Source organism: Hyposmocoma kahamanoa, unplaced genomic scaffold (assembly GCF_003589595.1).
Source record: "Hyposmocoma kahamanoa isolate Upper Pololo Valley unplaced genomic scaffold, ASM358959v1 168, whole genome shotgun sequence".
Taxonomy (NCBI): Eukaryota; Metazoa; Arthropoda; class Insecta; order Lepidoptera; family Cosmopterigidae; genus Hyposmocoma; species Hyposmocoma kahamanoa.
The window spans coordinates 2,308,735-2,324,541 of record NW_020653608.1 but is presented as its reverse complement, the minus strand read 5'-3'; the positions used below and the strand labels follow the sequence as shown (position 1 = coordinate 2,324,541).

At 38.3% G+C, this 15,807-nt stretch overlaps 1 protein-coding gene across 14 annotated transcripts in view; it reads right to left on the bottom strand.

Annotated features, from left to right (window-relative positions):
* Positions 1–15,807, bottom strand: part of LOC113225609 (uncharacterized protein CG43867) — a 472,277-nt gene that overhangs the window by 16,147 nt on the left and 440,323 nt on the right. For 9 of the 14 annotated variants that reach the window (XM_026457966.1, XM_026457952.1, XM_026457960.1 and 6 more), the window contains 13 exons: positions 15,485–15,584; positions 15,007–15,167; positions 12,997–13,122; positions 12,494–12,611; positions 11,923–12,156; positions 10,902–11,091; positions 10,188–10,395; positions 9,817–9,978; positions 8,847–8,987; positions 6,265–6,409; positions 5,674–5,786; positions 4,989–5,225; positions 1,402–1,518 (listed from right to left, as the gene is read on the bottom strand). In XM_026457966.1, the coding sequence (XP_026313751.1) occupies positions 1,402–1,518; positions 4,989–5,225; positions 5,674–5,786; positions 6,265–6,409; positions 8,847–8,987; positions 9,817–9,978; positions 10,188–10,395; positions 10,902–11,091; positions 11,923–12,156; positions 12,494–12,611; positions 12,997–13,122; positions 15,007–15,167; positions 15,485–15,584 (2,052 nt within the window). The remainder of the gene's footprint in view (positions 1–1,401; positions 1,519–4,988; positions 5,226–5,673; positions 5,787–6,264; positions 6,410–8,846; positions 8,988–9,816; positions 9,979–10,187; positions 10,396–10,901; positions 11,092–11,922; positions 12,157–12,493; positions 12,612–12,996; positions 13,123–15,006; positions 15,168–15,484; positions 15,585–15,807) is intronic. The other 5 variants (XM_026457955.1, XM_026457953.1, XM_026457956.1 and 2 more) reach the window with 5 other exon arrangements.

Below are 15,807 nucleotides of genomic sequence, written 5' to 3'. Positions count from 1 at the left end.
AACGAAATCGTTTCCCAAAGATTTTTCTTCGTGTTTATTTTGTTTTCTCACTATTTGTCATTTTTAGTCAAAAATTAAAGAGACAAAACTATGACTTAGCATGGATAACTATTGGATACTTATAATGATAATTATCAATACATATCTTGATAATTTCGAACCCTGATTTAAACTGAGCTTATAAACTCGATGATGTTCGTCAGGAGATTGTAGTGAGGTGCTCTGAGGTTTAAAGACGTCAAGTAACAATTTATAGGATCGAGTTCCACGTAGAAAGAGTAGATCTGTACCAGTAATTGAAGATCATAACAAGTGCTTTCGTGTTTCTTTGTTTTGTATGACGCAGTACGCTGTGGGGTCCCTATTTTGAAATTCAATATTTATTCACCAAAACTGAACTGATGAACTTTGTATTTGAAACAATACATTCATTGATTCTGTAACAAAGGTGTAAATAAAAACACTTTTCGCTTTTGCTCGAATGCAGCCACTGCCAAATCAGATGAATATACTAACCATAAAATTTAACTTAAGATTTTTATTAATCTGGTTTAATTTGTTTCTAGTTTATGTTTAGTTAAGTAAATTCTATTAGAGTATAAAAGTAACTGGGGTCCAAATGAGTCAAAAACTGCCTAAACTTTCTGGAATATTGCCTAATTTTAAAGAGAATAGTCCACTGACAAATTGGAAATGTTGTGAGACAAAATTCAGTTCAAGGTCTTGTTCTAAACTGTTGTGTTCCCAATTTGTTATAGTCGGGATTTAGGTTTATTTATGTTTTACAACACAATGACGCAAATTAATATACCATTGACGCCATATTGGATCCTTCATAAAATATGTAGCCTACCTATGACACAAATCTAACGATACAACAGCGAGACTGATATATCGACTGTGAAATGGCAACCGGTACTATCTCAATTTTCTAAAGATTTCACTTTTTAATACCATTTATCTCTGCATCATCATCAACGCATTTACTCCGCAGCGTTTTTTTAATTCCATTGTTTTTAATAACAGGTGTAATAAAAATATTTAAAAACTATGTACGTATTTTTATTTAATAAACCAGATTCTATACATATAAGTGACACAAACAAGGTTTTTCTTCATTCTGTAAAGTTGTCAAAATGGAGAGTACCGGTTACCAGTTCACAGTCGATATGTTGAAGTTGGCTAAATAGTCTCTGTGACGGAACCGATGAACTTACACGTATATGCTGTTTTGCCGTAGTGGAGTGAAAAATAACGCATTTGGAAGCGGAATTGAAGCGTTTTAGAGATTTCGGATATTCTTGGAAATTATAAAGTGTAGAAAGGAAGTCCTAATTGTGACCTGAAGGCTTAGTATCGCGTGTAACTGTCGTCGGACCTATTTCACCTAGTAAACGTTACCTGTATCGAGCTCGGTGAGCCAGCCTGGGGCGGCGCGTCGCTCTTGTTATCCCCTCCGACGGACGAGCCGCTCGTGTCGCACGTAAACAGCGATTGTGTCGCGCACAGTAGCAGTTGCTGTACAAATGAAATGTTGGTGTTCTTGCTGTTTGGGGGGCCTCATCTAAACTCTTTGGGGGAACTTACTATAAACATCTATTGGGTTGTTTTCTTTACTTATTGCTCATTGACACCTGACGAACTGCAGTGTTCTGAACACCTAAATCATTTACACACACAGGTACTTGAAACGTTGTGTGGTCCGTATTTCTTGCAAGGTATTCGTGTATTGTTAATATGTATAAATAGATACTTATAATAAAGAAACTTTAGAAGTTACAATGAGTAATATGTATTGAGTAAGTACTAAAAATACGATTGCAGCACGTGGAGGGCTTTATGTTTTGTTTGTTGATCACGAAATGATAATCTATTGTGTTAATTTAATCAGGAATCAGAGAAGGTATGTGTGGATAGCACAATAAGACGAGTAGGGTAACTACAATACAATATACCATCGAGGATTATATGTGTGATTATATTGCGCGGGTCGTCACACGCGCCATTCATGGAATTGAAGCGTTCGCGCGGTTTTTAATAAATGACATCAAACAGTAGACGTGTTTATTATTGAGTTTATGGTGTCTTGAAAAGGGTGACTCAAATTCAGAATGGATCATATTAATAATAATGACTAGTAACAATAATACTCTATGGTAGCAGTACAGCTCCTTGTGAAAGGGTTCGTCTAGCATTACTGCGTTTCGGTTTGGAAGGGTAAGAGTCAAATTAAAGGTACACGAGACTTGTCAACTTCCGTCTCAGGGTGACTTGTTCGTCCCGTCACTTGGTAATATAAAAAAAAACTCTCATATCATATAGATATCAATCCGGATAAAAAAAATATATAAACACGTGACTACTGCATTTGACATAGGTTATTTCAATGTAGCAGTACAATACTATGATAAATACGTTAGATTTTTTTTTTCAATTATATTTAAAACCTGTAGTTATGTCTAAAATAATATTGTGACAACCTTACGATCCGAGCGATGTGAAGCCATTGATACGCCGAACAGGTGGGAGTTGCCCTATTTGTCTTATTATTATACTATGGTATGTGAAACAATTTGTCGTAGTCGTGTGTCTGTTCCTGGCATTATGTTGTACCACTGTGTGACAAAATAGTATTCTGTACAGGCCAATAGATGGCGCTTATAATAAATGTGTTTTTATTTTATTGAACAGTATGTTAGTGGCTGTGCATTATGCCGATGTGTTTGTGCGATTAGTTGTTGTACCCATGTTAACCAGACCTAAGATGACACAAGATACGTCAGTAAAGGAATGCGCGGTGGGGAGCAAATTTTAATGTATTCAATTAACAGTTAATTTTAAACAAAAGTGACTAAAAATGAGGTTTGTTTAACTGCACAATATTTTAGAGAATGCGAATGAAATAAATAAAACTGAATGTAACTAAAAAGGAAATTAAATTTTATTTTATTACTTGATATACATTTTTAATGTATTAAGTATTTATAACAACAAATGAATGAATAATAAAGAAATTTAATAATGAAACCTCTTCGTTGTTCGAAGGCTTAGGTTCTATAAAAAATATTTCGGAAATGTCTGAAACACGTGTAAATACTACATTCACTTCCTGTATTTAATAATATTATGCAGTTAGCACAATCACAATTATATCTTTCTAACACCTAAATACTTACCTTAGTTTTGGATAAATGCGAGTAAATGTCACTACATTTAAACGTAGGAATCAGACTAAAACTTGCATTCTGTACGAACATAGAAGGGGACAACAGTGCAAGGTCTAGCTAATAGAACATATGGACAATAGATAAACAAAAAAAATATCATTCCCTATGTCTAGCAGGGAATTGGAGGGGCATTCGTGGGAGAAAAATTGAGAAAAACAAAATCGGGGATAATTTACACCAACATTCCATTTGAAAGATTGCAACGAAACGACATTTCTTATTTGTTGTGGCAACATTTTTTTTGGCGACACCAATTTACGGGAGCAACGATGAAATGTTTTTTATTTTCTCATATAAATTGTGTAATACAGGAAGAAATTTTATTTTTATACGTGCCTTAGAACAGGTTTTGTTTGAGTGTTCTTTATAACTATAAACAGAACTCTCCATGACACACGATTTATTATTTAAATACTGTAACGAATCAAATGTCTTGTAAAATCATAAAATATTGTAACGAATACACTTTTTTAGCTGCAAATTTCTTTCATAGTTGCTCTTTTGTACCTCAAGGAACTTTAAAGGTAGTAATATGTTTTTGTTCATAGAAATATTGCTCAATGTTGCCAAAACCAGACGATCAAGTTGGAATACAACTTCTGTGTTTTTTGTGTTCAAATATTCTAGAAGAATTTTGCATAATCCCAAGAAGCCAATAAATTATAATTTTCACATACACAATTCCAAATTGATCAACCACAAAACTCAAGCATTGTTTCAATTATTATTTTATTGCAACACACAAAGCTTACAGATGCTACGTTAATGGTTTGTTAGTGTATATTCATAAAAGCAAATTACTTTTAAAGCTACAAATAGCTACTAGAGATGTAACTGTTTTGTATTAGGGAAATCATTGGAAATTTCTACTTCAGAAACAGCGTTTCTGTATTTAAATTTTTTTATAAGAAATACTGTCTGTTTAATAACGTTATTGTGAAATCTACAGTGACGCAAACCACCCGTGAATAAACTGGTATGATGGTAGTAAAGTGGTAGATACGACATATGAGAAAAGCAGAGAAGCGCAGAGCTTGGAAGCCAAAAAGGCATTGCTGATAACGAAGCAAATATAATCCTATTTAACAATTTCACTTTTTGTGAAGTTTCTTATATAATTGATTGTAGAAACTGGGTTTCTTTACATTTTTTTTTGTTAATATCGCAAGCCATGCTATTTCTATTTAATATCATATGTATTTGCGTATAGTTTTTATGCTAACGTTGACTAGTGTGGGAACGATTCTTTTGTGCTATGTGGACGGTTCCTTTGTATAATCAATTGTCACTTTCTACGAATTATTTAATATTATTATTTATATTACTTGACCTACTCAACGTTATGATGAAAACTATTCGCAATAATGGCAAACAAAAAATATAAAGTATTGGAATGCTCCTACTTTTTCACACGTTACACATTTGAATTAAACTCCCATTAAAATATCAATAATATCACTGTCACAAGTTACAGATAAACTAACGCGAAATTATTTATTAGGTTAGGAGCATTCCATTTTTAAGGCCGGGACCGTACTGTGGTTTGGCAATCTAAAAAGACGTTGACTACTTTCCAATTTAAAATATATTTACACAATTCAAATATATTCACGCCTTTCCTGACGTTCGACATTAATGAACGTGGCTTTAATAAATTCTTCCTAATTCTAGGCGAATCGTAAAATGCGCACTTCGAAAGACACCGTGAAGTGTGCGAAGACTGCCTCGCCCAGTGCCCGGCCAGTAAAGAAAAGGACTTACATTCTTAAGCTTGGCAGCTTTAAGGTTTAGCTTTGCGTGGCGGCGCGGCGTCGTCGGGGTTACCTGCACGCCGTGCTTGGAGTGCGTGTGCGCCGTGGTCTGCTTGGCCAGGCAGGAGACCAGCTCGTCCTGCAGCTCCGTCACCTCCAGGCACTGCTGCAGCGCGTTCTGCGCCAGCACCACGTGGTAGTCGATGCCCGCGTGCTCCACCGCCACCGACATGAACAGCTGCACGCACTGCAATTGCAATGCCGACATCGCTGTACCCGCGTCCACTTCAATACCTTTTTAATGTACTACAGTCCCACAATTTTAAGATTGAGTGGAAAAACAATAACATAAGGATGGAGTGTTCCGGACCGTCTAGTCGACAAAGGCACGAACGATGAGGGTGAAGCTAAGTTGAAAAGTTCCTGCACACACTCCGAAATGTATCCCATAGAAACAATCCTGAGCTCATTATGGTTTACGTCATACTCAATATACGTTCGAGATCCTGTGTTTATTTACCTGTGTCTTTTCGAATCATCACTTCAGGTGACTAACGGGATGAAGAAGGAAATTTGAATTTGCATATTAGACAAAATTTACAACGTTCTTAAAAAACACGTGAAGTCTTCAAGCCTCGTTAGACTGGCTTGGTGGACTACGAACTAAATCATGTAATACTTTTTATTGTACAAACCTTAAACAGTTTTAATGCCTCCGCTTGCAAAGCCTCCGAGTTCAAGGACGTCAGCGGCGAATTGATGTTTTCCTTTGAATACAATAAGGTGGGATGTCTCCATAGAACACAATCTGCAATGACACAAAGACAATATATAAGTAACATTATATTTCAGAGTTACGAGAAGAAAGCTAAACCGGAGCAAATTTATATAAATATACACTTAGCTACAATTTAAGGTATACAACTACACTTTTCAAAACTGCCATTTTATGTACTGTAATAATGGATGTAATATTGCATACAATGATATGAAATATCGATTCTACAGTATGATTAATTGTCCAAAATCGACTTCAAGGCAACTGCAGTAAAAAAATATTGGTGCCAAATAAGTGTACAAAAATTCCTTAAGCATTGTTCTGAAAGAATTATTATCTGCAAGGTCTATTCCGTAAATGTTTTTCCTGTTGCTTATGTATTTTGGTTATTTATAAAATGACAGAAACAAACACCAAATTAGACCGGTTCAAATAATCAAGTAAAAACCGCACCGGCCACAGTCACAATTTAACAAAGTGATTGGAAGATAATCAATGTAACACTCACTGGGATCTCCATCGGTCTCCATAAGCTTCTGAATAAGCTGTTCAAAGTGCGTACCCTGGCTCAGGCCACCTCCACTCACGACTGTCAAATGGTACAACCACGAGTCTTTGTCGGCTTTGCTCTCGAACAGAAGGTACGTTGGCCCCTGCGAATGTTTTAAATCCTCAGATATTTTGATTTTATTCCCTGCAGAGGAGATAAGTTATGCGATTTCAGGCCCTGTCCGGAAATAATAAAGAATCGGATTTGAAGCGCGAATTTTGAACCGCATTTTAACATGTCACGACAAATCTTAAAACGAAGAAAGTGGATCTGGTCAGCTAACCTTGCGACTGCTGTTCTAAAATCGTTATCTGTTTATGTTGTATTGTCTAAGCGGTTATAAGTGATGTGATTGGCTGCCTAATTTCCTATTTTATGTTAGGGCCGGATTAAGGGTTTTTAGGGACTATTATAATTTGAGTACTTGACGCATGTTGTAGAACGTGTTTACTTAATTTAGTTATGTTTATTTAAGTTAGTCTTATCTTATGACGCAGGCAATATGAGTTGAACTCCTGACAGGGTCATTTAGAAAACTTTATATTTCTTAAGTTGTTGTACGTAGTTTATGACAACGCATAGTTTAGAAAGAACATGTGTCCTGAAGATTCTATGAGAGGTGCATTTTTTCGGTAAATGTAAATATTGGGTCGTCAAACACGGAGTTAGGGGTGTTAATTACTCTCAAATTAATGCAATAAAATATCCGCATAATTAATCATCATTCACATGATGACTGATCAAAGAAAGTGACTGATGGGGTGCTGATCAACGACGGAGGTCAACGACCTATTAAATTACAAAGTTTTTTGCCCTGAGTACCTCCCGGTAATTGCCTCCTAACAGCTGTGTTTTATGATGTAGGATTGACAATACAGACTTTTCAAGCAAATCTTTATCATTGAATAACTCTGAAACTATTACACTTAGAGTAAAAAATCTTAAATTTCAATACTATTAAGTACATATTTAAGACTTCACAGTTTTCAGCTTTGTCAGTCGTTCTGTTCCACCCTGTATAAATGTTCTCTAGTGTATATTTGTTATCTAGTGTGACGTGTAGATTTTATAAATATATTAATAAAATTATTAAAAAAACAACTTGGAAATAAAGAATTCCTCTTGTTTTTTGTTGTAACGATAATATGACAGACTACAGATCTTTCGACTACTCTGGCGCGTGTACACGCTAAGAAATTCGATTTGTTGCAGACAAGAAACTGATGAATATGTACAACGTTACGAATGCTTTCCGACATGTGTGTAGGTTCTTCCAGGTAAATGTCCTTTTACTACCGACTGTGGGAAGAAATATGTTGACTACTTAGCAAAAAAAAAATGGTGATTGCATATTAAATGTATAGAAAAATTTATACAAGAAGATACAAAAGAATTTACTCGATTCATCAAATTTTTGCGTGAGTCGAGTCTTGGGTAGACAAGATTTTTTATCTTGTCCGGCGCCGAAGCAGTGTACAGTTCGCGTGTAGAGACGACACGAATTCTTGCATAGACCCGGCGACTTTTCTTAGCGTGGACATGTGTCCTTAGGCGTTACTCTGCTGTGTATACTATCTCATTTTACTATCTTTTCTATTTTACAATTTTTCTAAAATAATTCCTTCAAACGCTTAAACAAAACTACATGAAAAAACCCGCTATATTTTAACTGCCTCCGTGGCCGAACGGTTACCATACCGGACTGCCACGCAGAGGTCCCCGGGTTCGATTCCCGGGCCGGGAGAAATATTTGTATGGCCTACATTTATTTCTCTCGTGAGTTTGGGTGTAATTTGTGGTTGTCTATGTGTGTGTCCATGGCACCCGCGACACAGGGTTTCCCTAGTGCGGGGCTATGTTGAGTGTGTGCGTTATTATTATTATTATTATTATTATTATTATTATAATGTGCTATATTCAAAATGGTAAGAATAAAAAAAACTTCCTGAAGTGTCAAGGTCATCAAACCACGATGAGCCAGACATGAATAAGGTTCTACAAATCCTGTAGGTGCCTGGAAGAGGCGAACTACGCGTCGGATATAGTTTTGATGGTGGTGTTTGTGGTTGTAGTTGCGATTGTGCTATTAATTTTATGTAAAGGTGGATGGGAAAATTAAATACATGACGGGTTTTGCGGAGCAGCAATAGTACATTATGTATTAAGGACGGACGGTAAATAGGAAATTACTACCGAGGATTTATTAGTTTTAATTTTTTTATCGTCTGTGATACATACAATGCTTTTCCATCACTTTTGCGAGGAAATAAATACTTATAAACTTATAAATAAATAGTTAATACAACTAGAATTTTGTAAAAAGCTAACACGCATACAGCCATGATGGATGGCTTTATTTGGGTTATTACAGTCAAGTTAGCCATCATGCATTCATACTATTTACGAGCAAGTGTGATGAAAAGTTATTTACTTCCATTTTTAGAAACAGTTGTGATATTTTGTACAATGTTATTTGTCAATATCGGGGGAACGGCGAGGGGGCAGCGAGAGCAAATGAATAGAAGAGAACGGCAACTGACCCCCGTTACCTGATGCTGCGGGTAGATGGCGACGGTGAGGTGGTTCCTGGCGTCGTCGTTCTTCTCCTCGGAGTCGGAGTCCGACACGTGCTCCACGTCGTCCACGCGCGCGTCGCGCATGTTGATCTGCCCCAGCGGGTTCTGCGAACGGTACAACTGCTACAGTGCCGTCCAGGTGGGCGCTGCTATACTTTACCTTATCTGCCGGTAAGCTGCATCTGGTTTAGGAGGGTTCAGGGTCCTGGTGAAACTACATGTTTTAACTGCCTCTGTGGCGGAACGGTTCCCATGCTGGTCTGCCACGCAAAGATCCCGCGTCCGATTCCCGGGCCGGTAGAAATATTTGTATGGCCTACATTTATTTCTCTCGTGGGTTTGGGTGTAATTTGTGATTGTTTCCCTAGTACGGGGCTATGAGTGTGTGCTTTATTATTAATAGGCACTTGGGACTTGTCAACTTTGTCTCAGAGTGACGGGCGTAGTGGCAGCGACTTGTTCGTCTAAGTATTTGGCAATCATAAAAAGTATTTTTTTGTATAGAAGGGACGTGAGGGATATCAAAGAGTGGCAGAGGAAAGTCTGTAGGGGTATGCGTGAAGGTCTATCAAAGGAATCAGATAATCCTGTTAGTTGAAACCAAATGGATCGATATATAATGGGAACTCCTAAAAAGTGAATTGGAGTTAGAAGATGTATATGAACTGCCTCCGTGGACGAACTGTTACCACGCTGGTCTGCCACGCAGAGGCCCCGAGTTCGACTCCCGAGCCGGGAGAAATATTTGTATAGCCTGCATTTATTTCTCCGTGACTTTAGGTGTAATTTGTAGTTGTCTGTGTGTGATAGTACGGGGCTATGAAAGTGTGCGTTATAATTATTGCTGTGAAGAGAAATGATACCTCATTCTGTCAATATTATTAAGTGCCTACAAGATATGAACAACAACTACTACAAGAACAATGTACAGTACCTGGTCTCCCGGCGACTTGAAGTAAAGGAACATCTTCCCGATGAGCACGCACCAGCTCTTCTTGGCATGCCCGTTCTTCACCTTGGTCAGCCAGCCCTGGATGGTCGGTTTGTTGTCTTCTTTGCTCAACAGAAGCTTGGTCGCGTTTCGCCTTTGAACATTCTGGAAAGTGCCGATCTTATTGTTAACAGATTTAGTATCGGACAATTAAATGTATTCCTAGTGGAAAGTGACAATGGTATTCAGACTCTTTTTGCATCGGGTATTATAGAACCATGACATTTACACAATGAATTCTAATTCCAATTAGGCTAGTGTGAGAGCTGACTAGGTCGGAGCAAGTTGGTTCCTGATTTGGTTGGCTTCATTACCTGCAACACTCTGATCCAATCTTCCATAGTGGCAATGCTATCAGCTGTCAGGTAGTAAGTCTTGGTTCCCGTGAAGATTTCAAAGGTAGCTGCTCCTTCGTTCCGCGATATCTTGCAGGCTTCGCCCAAGCCGATTTGACCTTGTGGTTTACGGTTCACTTCAGATTGTGATTTCCAGTATGAAAGAGTACCGTTTTTGAGGACGAACCTGAAAGAAGTCATAAGCGGAATAATCGATTGTTATATAAGGTAGGAAGGTTGGTTACTGTAAAAAAATTGTCACATAGTTTGCATGTGAAGCTAGTCATTACGTTTGTAGGAATATAACACGTTTTCTGTTTTGAAATATATGGTTTATATATATTATAGTGCGTAATGTTTGTCAAATAATTGTTACTATTCATATTTATATATAGGGTATTTTTTTCGATTTAAAGTACGAGGAATAGCGAAGAGTCATGGGGTTGTTGACAAAAACTAAAAGTATTGAGTTTTTAAATACCCATTTCTCCAGTCGATAATAAATAATTAACCTGTACGACAAAGAAAAAATAAATACGACATGTCTTTTAACAGTTTTACGTCAGCGTTGGGTTTCTGTAATTTAAGCACGCTTGCCTAAGCATGTTGATTCTTTTTAAATAAAGATTAGAAGCCAAAAGGTCTTTGTATAATTGAAACAAAACAAAACATGAACTGCATTCCGCGACGCACCAGCGCTTGCGCCAGGTCTTGAGCTTGCCGCCCAGCTTGGCCAGGTGGCCGCTCTTCTCCAGCGCGTCGTGGCGGCGCGGCGAGTCGGCGGCGGGCGCGCGGGCCAGCGCCAGCGACGGCGCCGACTCGCACGACACGGCGTCGGGCGGGATGGCGTAGTCGTCCGACATGCCCGACTCGAACGACGTGTCTGCGCAGGCAAGCGGCGTTTCGTGGTGACACGGCGACGTATATTCAAAACTGCCTCGGAAATCAGGTGGGGAACACTAGTCCGCAAATGCAAGATTACTCTCGCTTTCAGTTGGTTAACGTTCGTATCACAGCTTTCTGGTTTTGAAGGGCAAGGGTGTTGTGCAGCTGTAGGCGCTTGGAACTTGTCAATGTTTCAGGGTGGCAGGCACAGTAGCCCTCAAATTTTTGCCATTTAAAGCTACGTCAGAGAAAGTTTTTTTTCCATGTAATAAGAGCGAAAAGGACATTGTGCGTTTCATGTCGGCGATCAGAGCGGAAGCGAAACACACGACGGCCTTTTCGCTCCTAGGCCGCAAATTAGGAACGATGGTGTGCAAAGCGTCAAGGTTTGTGCGTACACTGCACGCAAACGTGTGTTTTGTGTTAGATATATCCAACACAAGACACAATGTACGCGCAAACCTTGACCCCGCTGAACGCACCACTGTTGCAAATTTGTGGCCTTATAGTATGGACATAAAGGTTTTTCTGACGCGCTCAATACGATTCCGTGTCAACCAATGTGGTGACTTCCCAATGTGCAATATCTAAAATGCCTTATTACATGACCCTTACAAAAGAATAAAGAAAATAAATATAAACAAGTAAATTAAAAATGCACATAGCACACAACTACACCAAACACTACATCATCAGATTAGCGGAATTAACACCAGGAGCAGTAACTACCTAGATCTCCCAGACCAGAAAATATTTTAAAAAGTTCGTTTTCTAAATTAGCATTACAAAAAAATAAATAAGTCAATAGGACCTATAGGGCTGGCCTTACCTCTAGTCTTACTCTGTTTACTAGGCGATCCACTGCTCGACCTTTTCGCGGGACTCAAACTGGAACTCGTTTTGACGCTCTTCGAAGGACTGCTAGCACTCAACGAGGTATCGGATGAACTGCACTGGCCGTTGCCAGTGCTGGTCAGGACTAGACCGTGAGAGGTTTGTTGTATGGAGACAGGAAGGATGCTCGTAAGATTTACGTTGTTGATTGGCATGTTTGAGCTCCCACCTGCAGGTCGTTTTAAATGTTATGTTATGTAGAAGATATGATATTATGAAAAGCCTTTTCAGTGCCATTCTCTTACAAGTATTGTCAAAAGATTTGTTTTTTAATTGTAAAATAGACGAACGCAAATCTCACCAATTTTCTAGTAAATGACTATTCACTGCCGCTTGAATAGCTTGAATGCCTATGCACTCTTGCATGGCTCCAAATGTTATTGTAATATACACGGTTATACCCGTTAAAAGTAAAAACACAATGAAGCGCGTGCCCATCTCAAGCCTCCAAATTTATTAAAAACAAGGAAAGCTTTGCACACCAAATAACAGTAAAAACGACTTACTGAAGACAGGATTGTGATGCGGAGTGTTATGAACGGTCACTCCCATGGACTCTTCGCCGTCTGAGGAATCATCTGACGAGTCTCCCGTGAACGGCATAGACCGAATTTGACTAGCGCGCTGGAAACAATGTAAAATATTACACAAAGTAATTAAATATTTAATATTTGCACTAGCAAATTTTGTCATAAAAGGACGTAACTTAATAGTAAGATTCACAAAATATCATATAATGTTGTGATGTAAATAATTCATTTCCGTCGTAATGGTAAATTACATCCATTAGTGCTGAAAGAACGACAATTTCAATTTTCATCAAAAGCTCTTTTTAAGCCATAGAACATAAGACTGATTTTTATCGAATGTAAAAATTTTTGCGATCCACAAGGTCATGTTGAAGTTGACTAAATTAAGAAAGTCCTTTAGAACTATGACATAGGGCTGTCCAGCTAATGACATAATATGTACTAATTTAAAGGGTAAGTATTTTATTACAATATCGTACCCCTTTGACAGTGGCGTAAACTGGGACGGATATGTCCTGGTAGCTGGTTGACTCGTGCATAGGCCTGGGGCACGGCGGTGGACTCAGTTCTTCTTCTACAGATTGCTGAAGGCCGTCGTCTGCCACCTAGTGAGCAAAATTCAGATAAGTGCTGGATGCCAATGTAGTCTGATTGCAAGAATGCATTTCATGCTGCAGTGTTTAACTTTCACATGGTCTACTTTAAGTGCAGTTTCGCTGATATTCTCACACACGTATGTGGAAATGTTCACAACTCCTTTTAGGCCAACGTAGTGGACAACGGCCTAAAGTGTGCACTCACAGGTGATCTGGGCCCCAAATTTGCTAAGTTTAAATCAAGAAGTGGTCAACCGCCTGTGTGAAATAAGTTCAAAATGGCGAATTCAAAATGGCGGCCGAAGAAAAACTTGCTTTGATCCGGCTGAAAATTGACAAGTGGAGGTCTTTAGATGTCCTTAATCATAATCTGTTAAAAGTTAAGAGTTTGTCAGTGGCTGGCCACCAAGCTGCTATTCAACTGCCATTGCATTTTTTTGGTATTCCGCTCTTCAATGGCGAGTCGAAGGCGATATTGTACTAATATTATAATAATTTAAATAATTTGAAGACTAAATTGCTGGTTGAACGAGATAAAAATTTAGATATGCGTAGTAATTTCCATGACACTTTTAGTAAGTAACATAGTAGTTAGTAATTGAATGACTGAATATCATCAGTGCCATTCCATTGACACTCTATTTAGATTCAACTACCATTGCAACTAGATTTTAGCAGAATAACAAATATTATCAAAAGTGGAACATACTTTCAGTGGAATTATAAGTTTTTTTTTTTAAATAATACCAAACTTGGGGTCCAGATAATATACCCACGAGTTGGATGTACATATCTACTGTATTCCTATTACAATAGTGTAACTCAAAATGTCTCAAACTCAAACCATTTTTGAACTTAAAATTTGATTCTCTACGCGTCAATTAAATGTGTTTAGAATATTGTAAGAAATAACAAAAATACATAGTTGCCGTAACTCACTGTTAGTTATGATCGGAATTTGACAAGTGAGTACATTATTACTGAAAGATGATCTCTTTTTCGCGATAAATTACTTGATAAATAATGAAATTCATGTAAATTAATCATTTATAACAATATAAAACTCTCTTAGGTTTTCGCGATTGTTATACATAGGAATTGAACTATTTTTTTGGATTTAAATCGCGTATATTTGTTTTTTTTCAAACAAACCAGTCAGCAGTCAACCGTGACCATGGAACCTTTAAAGGGCCCGAACGTCGGTTTGTTTGAAAAAACAAACATACGTGATTTAAATAAAATAATAAATAATAAATAAAAATAATAAAAAAATCCGGAAAAATAGTTTCATTTCCTATTATAAAACTTATCAATTTAAGAGATCAAATCAGCTTAAAACTAGAAATTGAAATCTTTTCCAACAATATCTACTAAACTCAAAACGAGACAAACATTTTGTCAGCTACGTTCCGGACAAATTAGTCCTTAGTTAAAAATATGAAATCATGTTTTACCTTTTATTGTTAGATACATTTGACAAGTAGGAAATTGTTTAGATGTCTGCAATAAATTTGAAATTACTTATATATAATTTCAAATTTCGATTCCTCGTACGTAAAGTATCGTATGTCGAAATTGCCAAGTTTACAGGGGAACGTTAAGTTTTTAATAAACTGAAATAAGTGTAACACGTGACTTTCGCATAGAAGTGCTAAATTAAATTGTAAAATGACTATCTAACCGATACCTAGTATTTCCAGTACTCTGTGTGAGTTTTGCCGGATAAAACTGAGAAATGCTAAAGTCACACGGTACGATCATTTCAATGAATTGAAAAGTTTAAAACGCTCCCCTGTAAACTTGGCAACGACATACGACACTTCACGCGGCTGACAGTCCTCAAACAAGCGAGGCCCGAAGGCCCGCCCCGGCCGGCAGCCGTGCTCGACTCACCCGGTAGATCTTGGCCTCCCAGCTGGGGAAGCGGTGCAGCGGCGGCGTGGGCGGGCGCGGCTGCTCCGACGCCGAGCTGTCGCCCGTGGACGAGCCGCCCGCGCTGCGGCGCGCGCCCGCCGCCGCGCCCGCGCCCGCGCCCTGCCACGCCGGCGTGCGCTCTGGGGGTGCAAGTGGCGTCAAGGGACAGTCGCACTACCACCGAGCTTTGAACCACAAACGTAACTTGACAAGCGCCTGTAACTCACCAGCACCCTTACCCTTCAACACCGGAACGCATTACTGTTTGGCGGCAGAAATAGGTAAGGTGCCAGTACTTCCCTGGACAAACTCTTTCACAAGAAGCTCTACAGCTACTTAAACGATGTAGACAGTCCGTAACGCATACGGCCTTGTAGCAAATTGATCTGTGTGACTGTAGTCACAATTTTAACAAAAAGTCGCAATTATAAACAAAACACAAATATTGACGCGTTACCTCTACTAGGAGTGTAAATTTCTGCATAATCGTGAGTGGTGTCGCCGTCTGTCGAAGTGTTGGGCGTTGTAGGCATTACTACTAAATTTTCAACAGCAGTCTGGAAAAGAGAAACACCTTGACGTTAGTTTGAAACGCAAGTAATTACTATATTTATTTTTTAATATCATATTTTACTACCATGACATACATGTACATTTTTAGAAAACTGCTGCACTATTTACTATTATTGCAACAAAAACCGTTGGTGCTGAGAAAGCACGAATGGCGGTACATAATGCTTTGTTGGTTCCAACGCTAATGTATGCGAGTGAGTGTTGGGT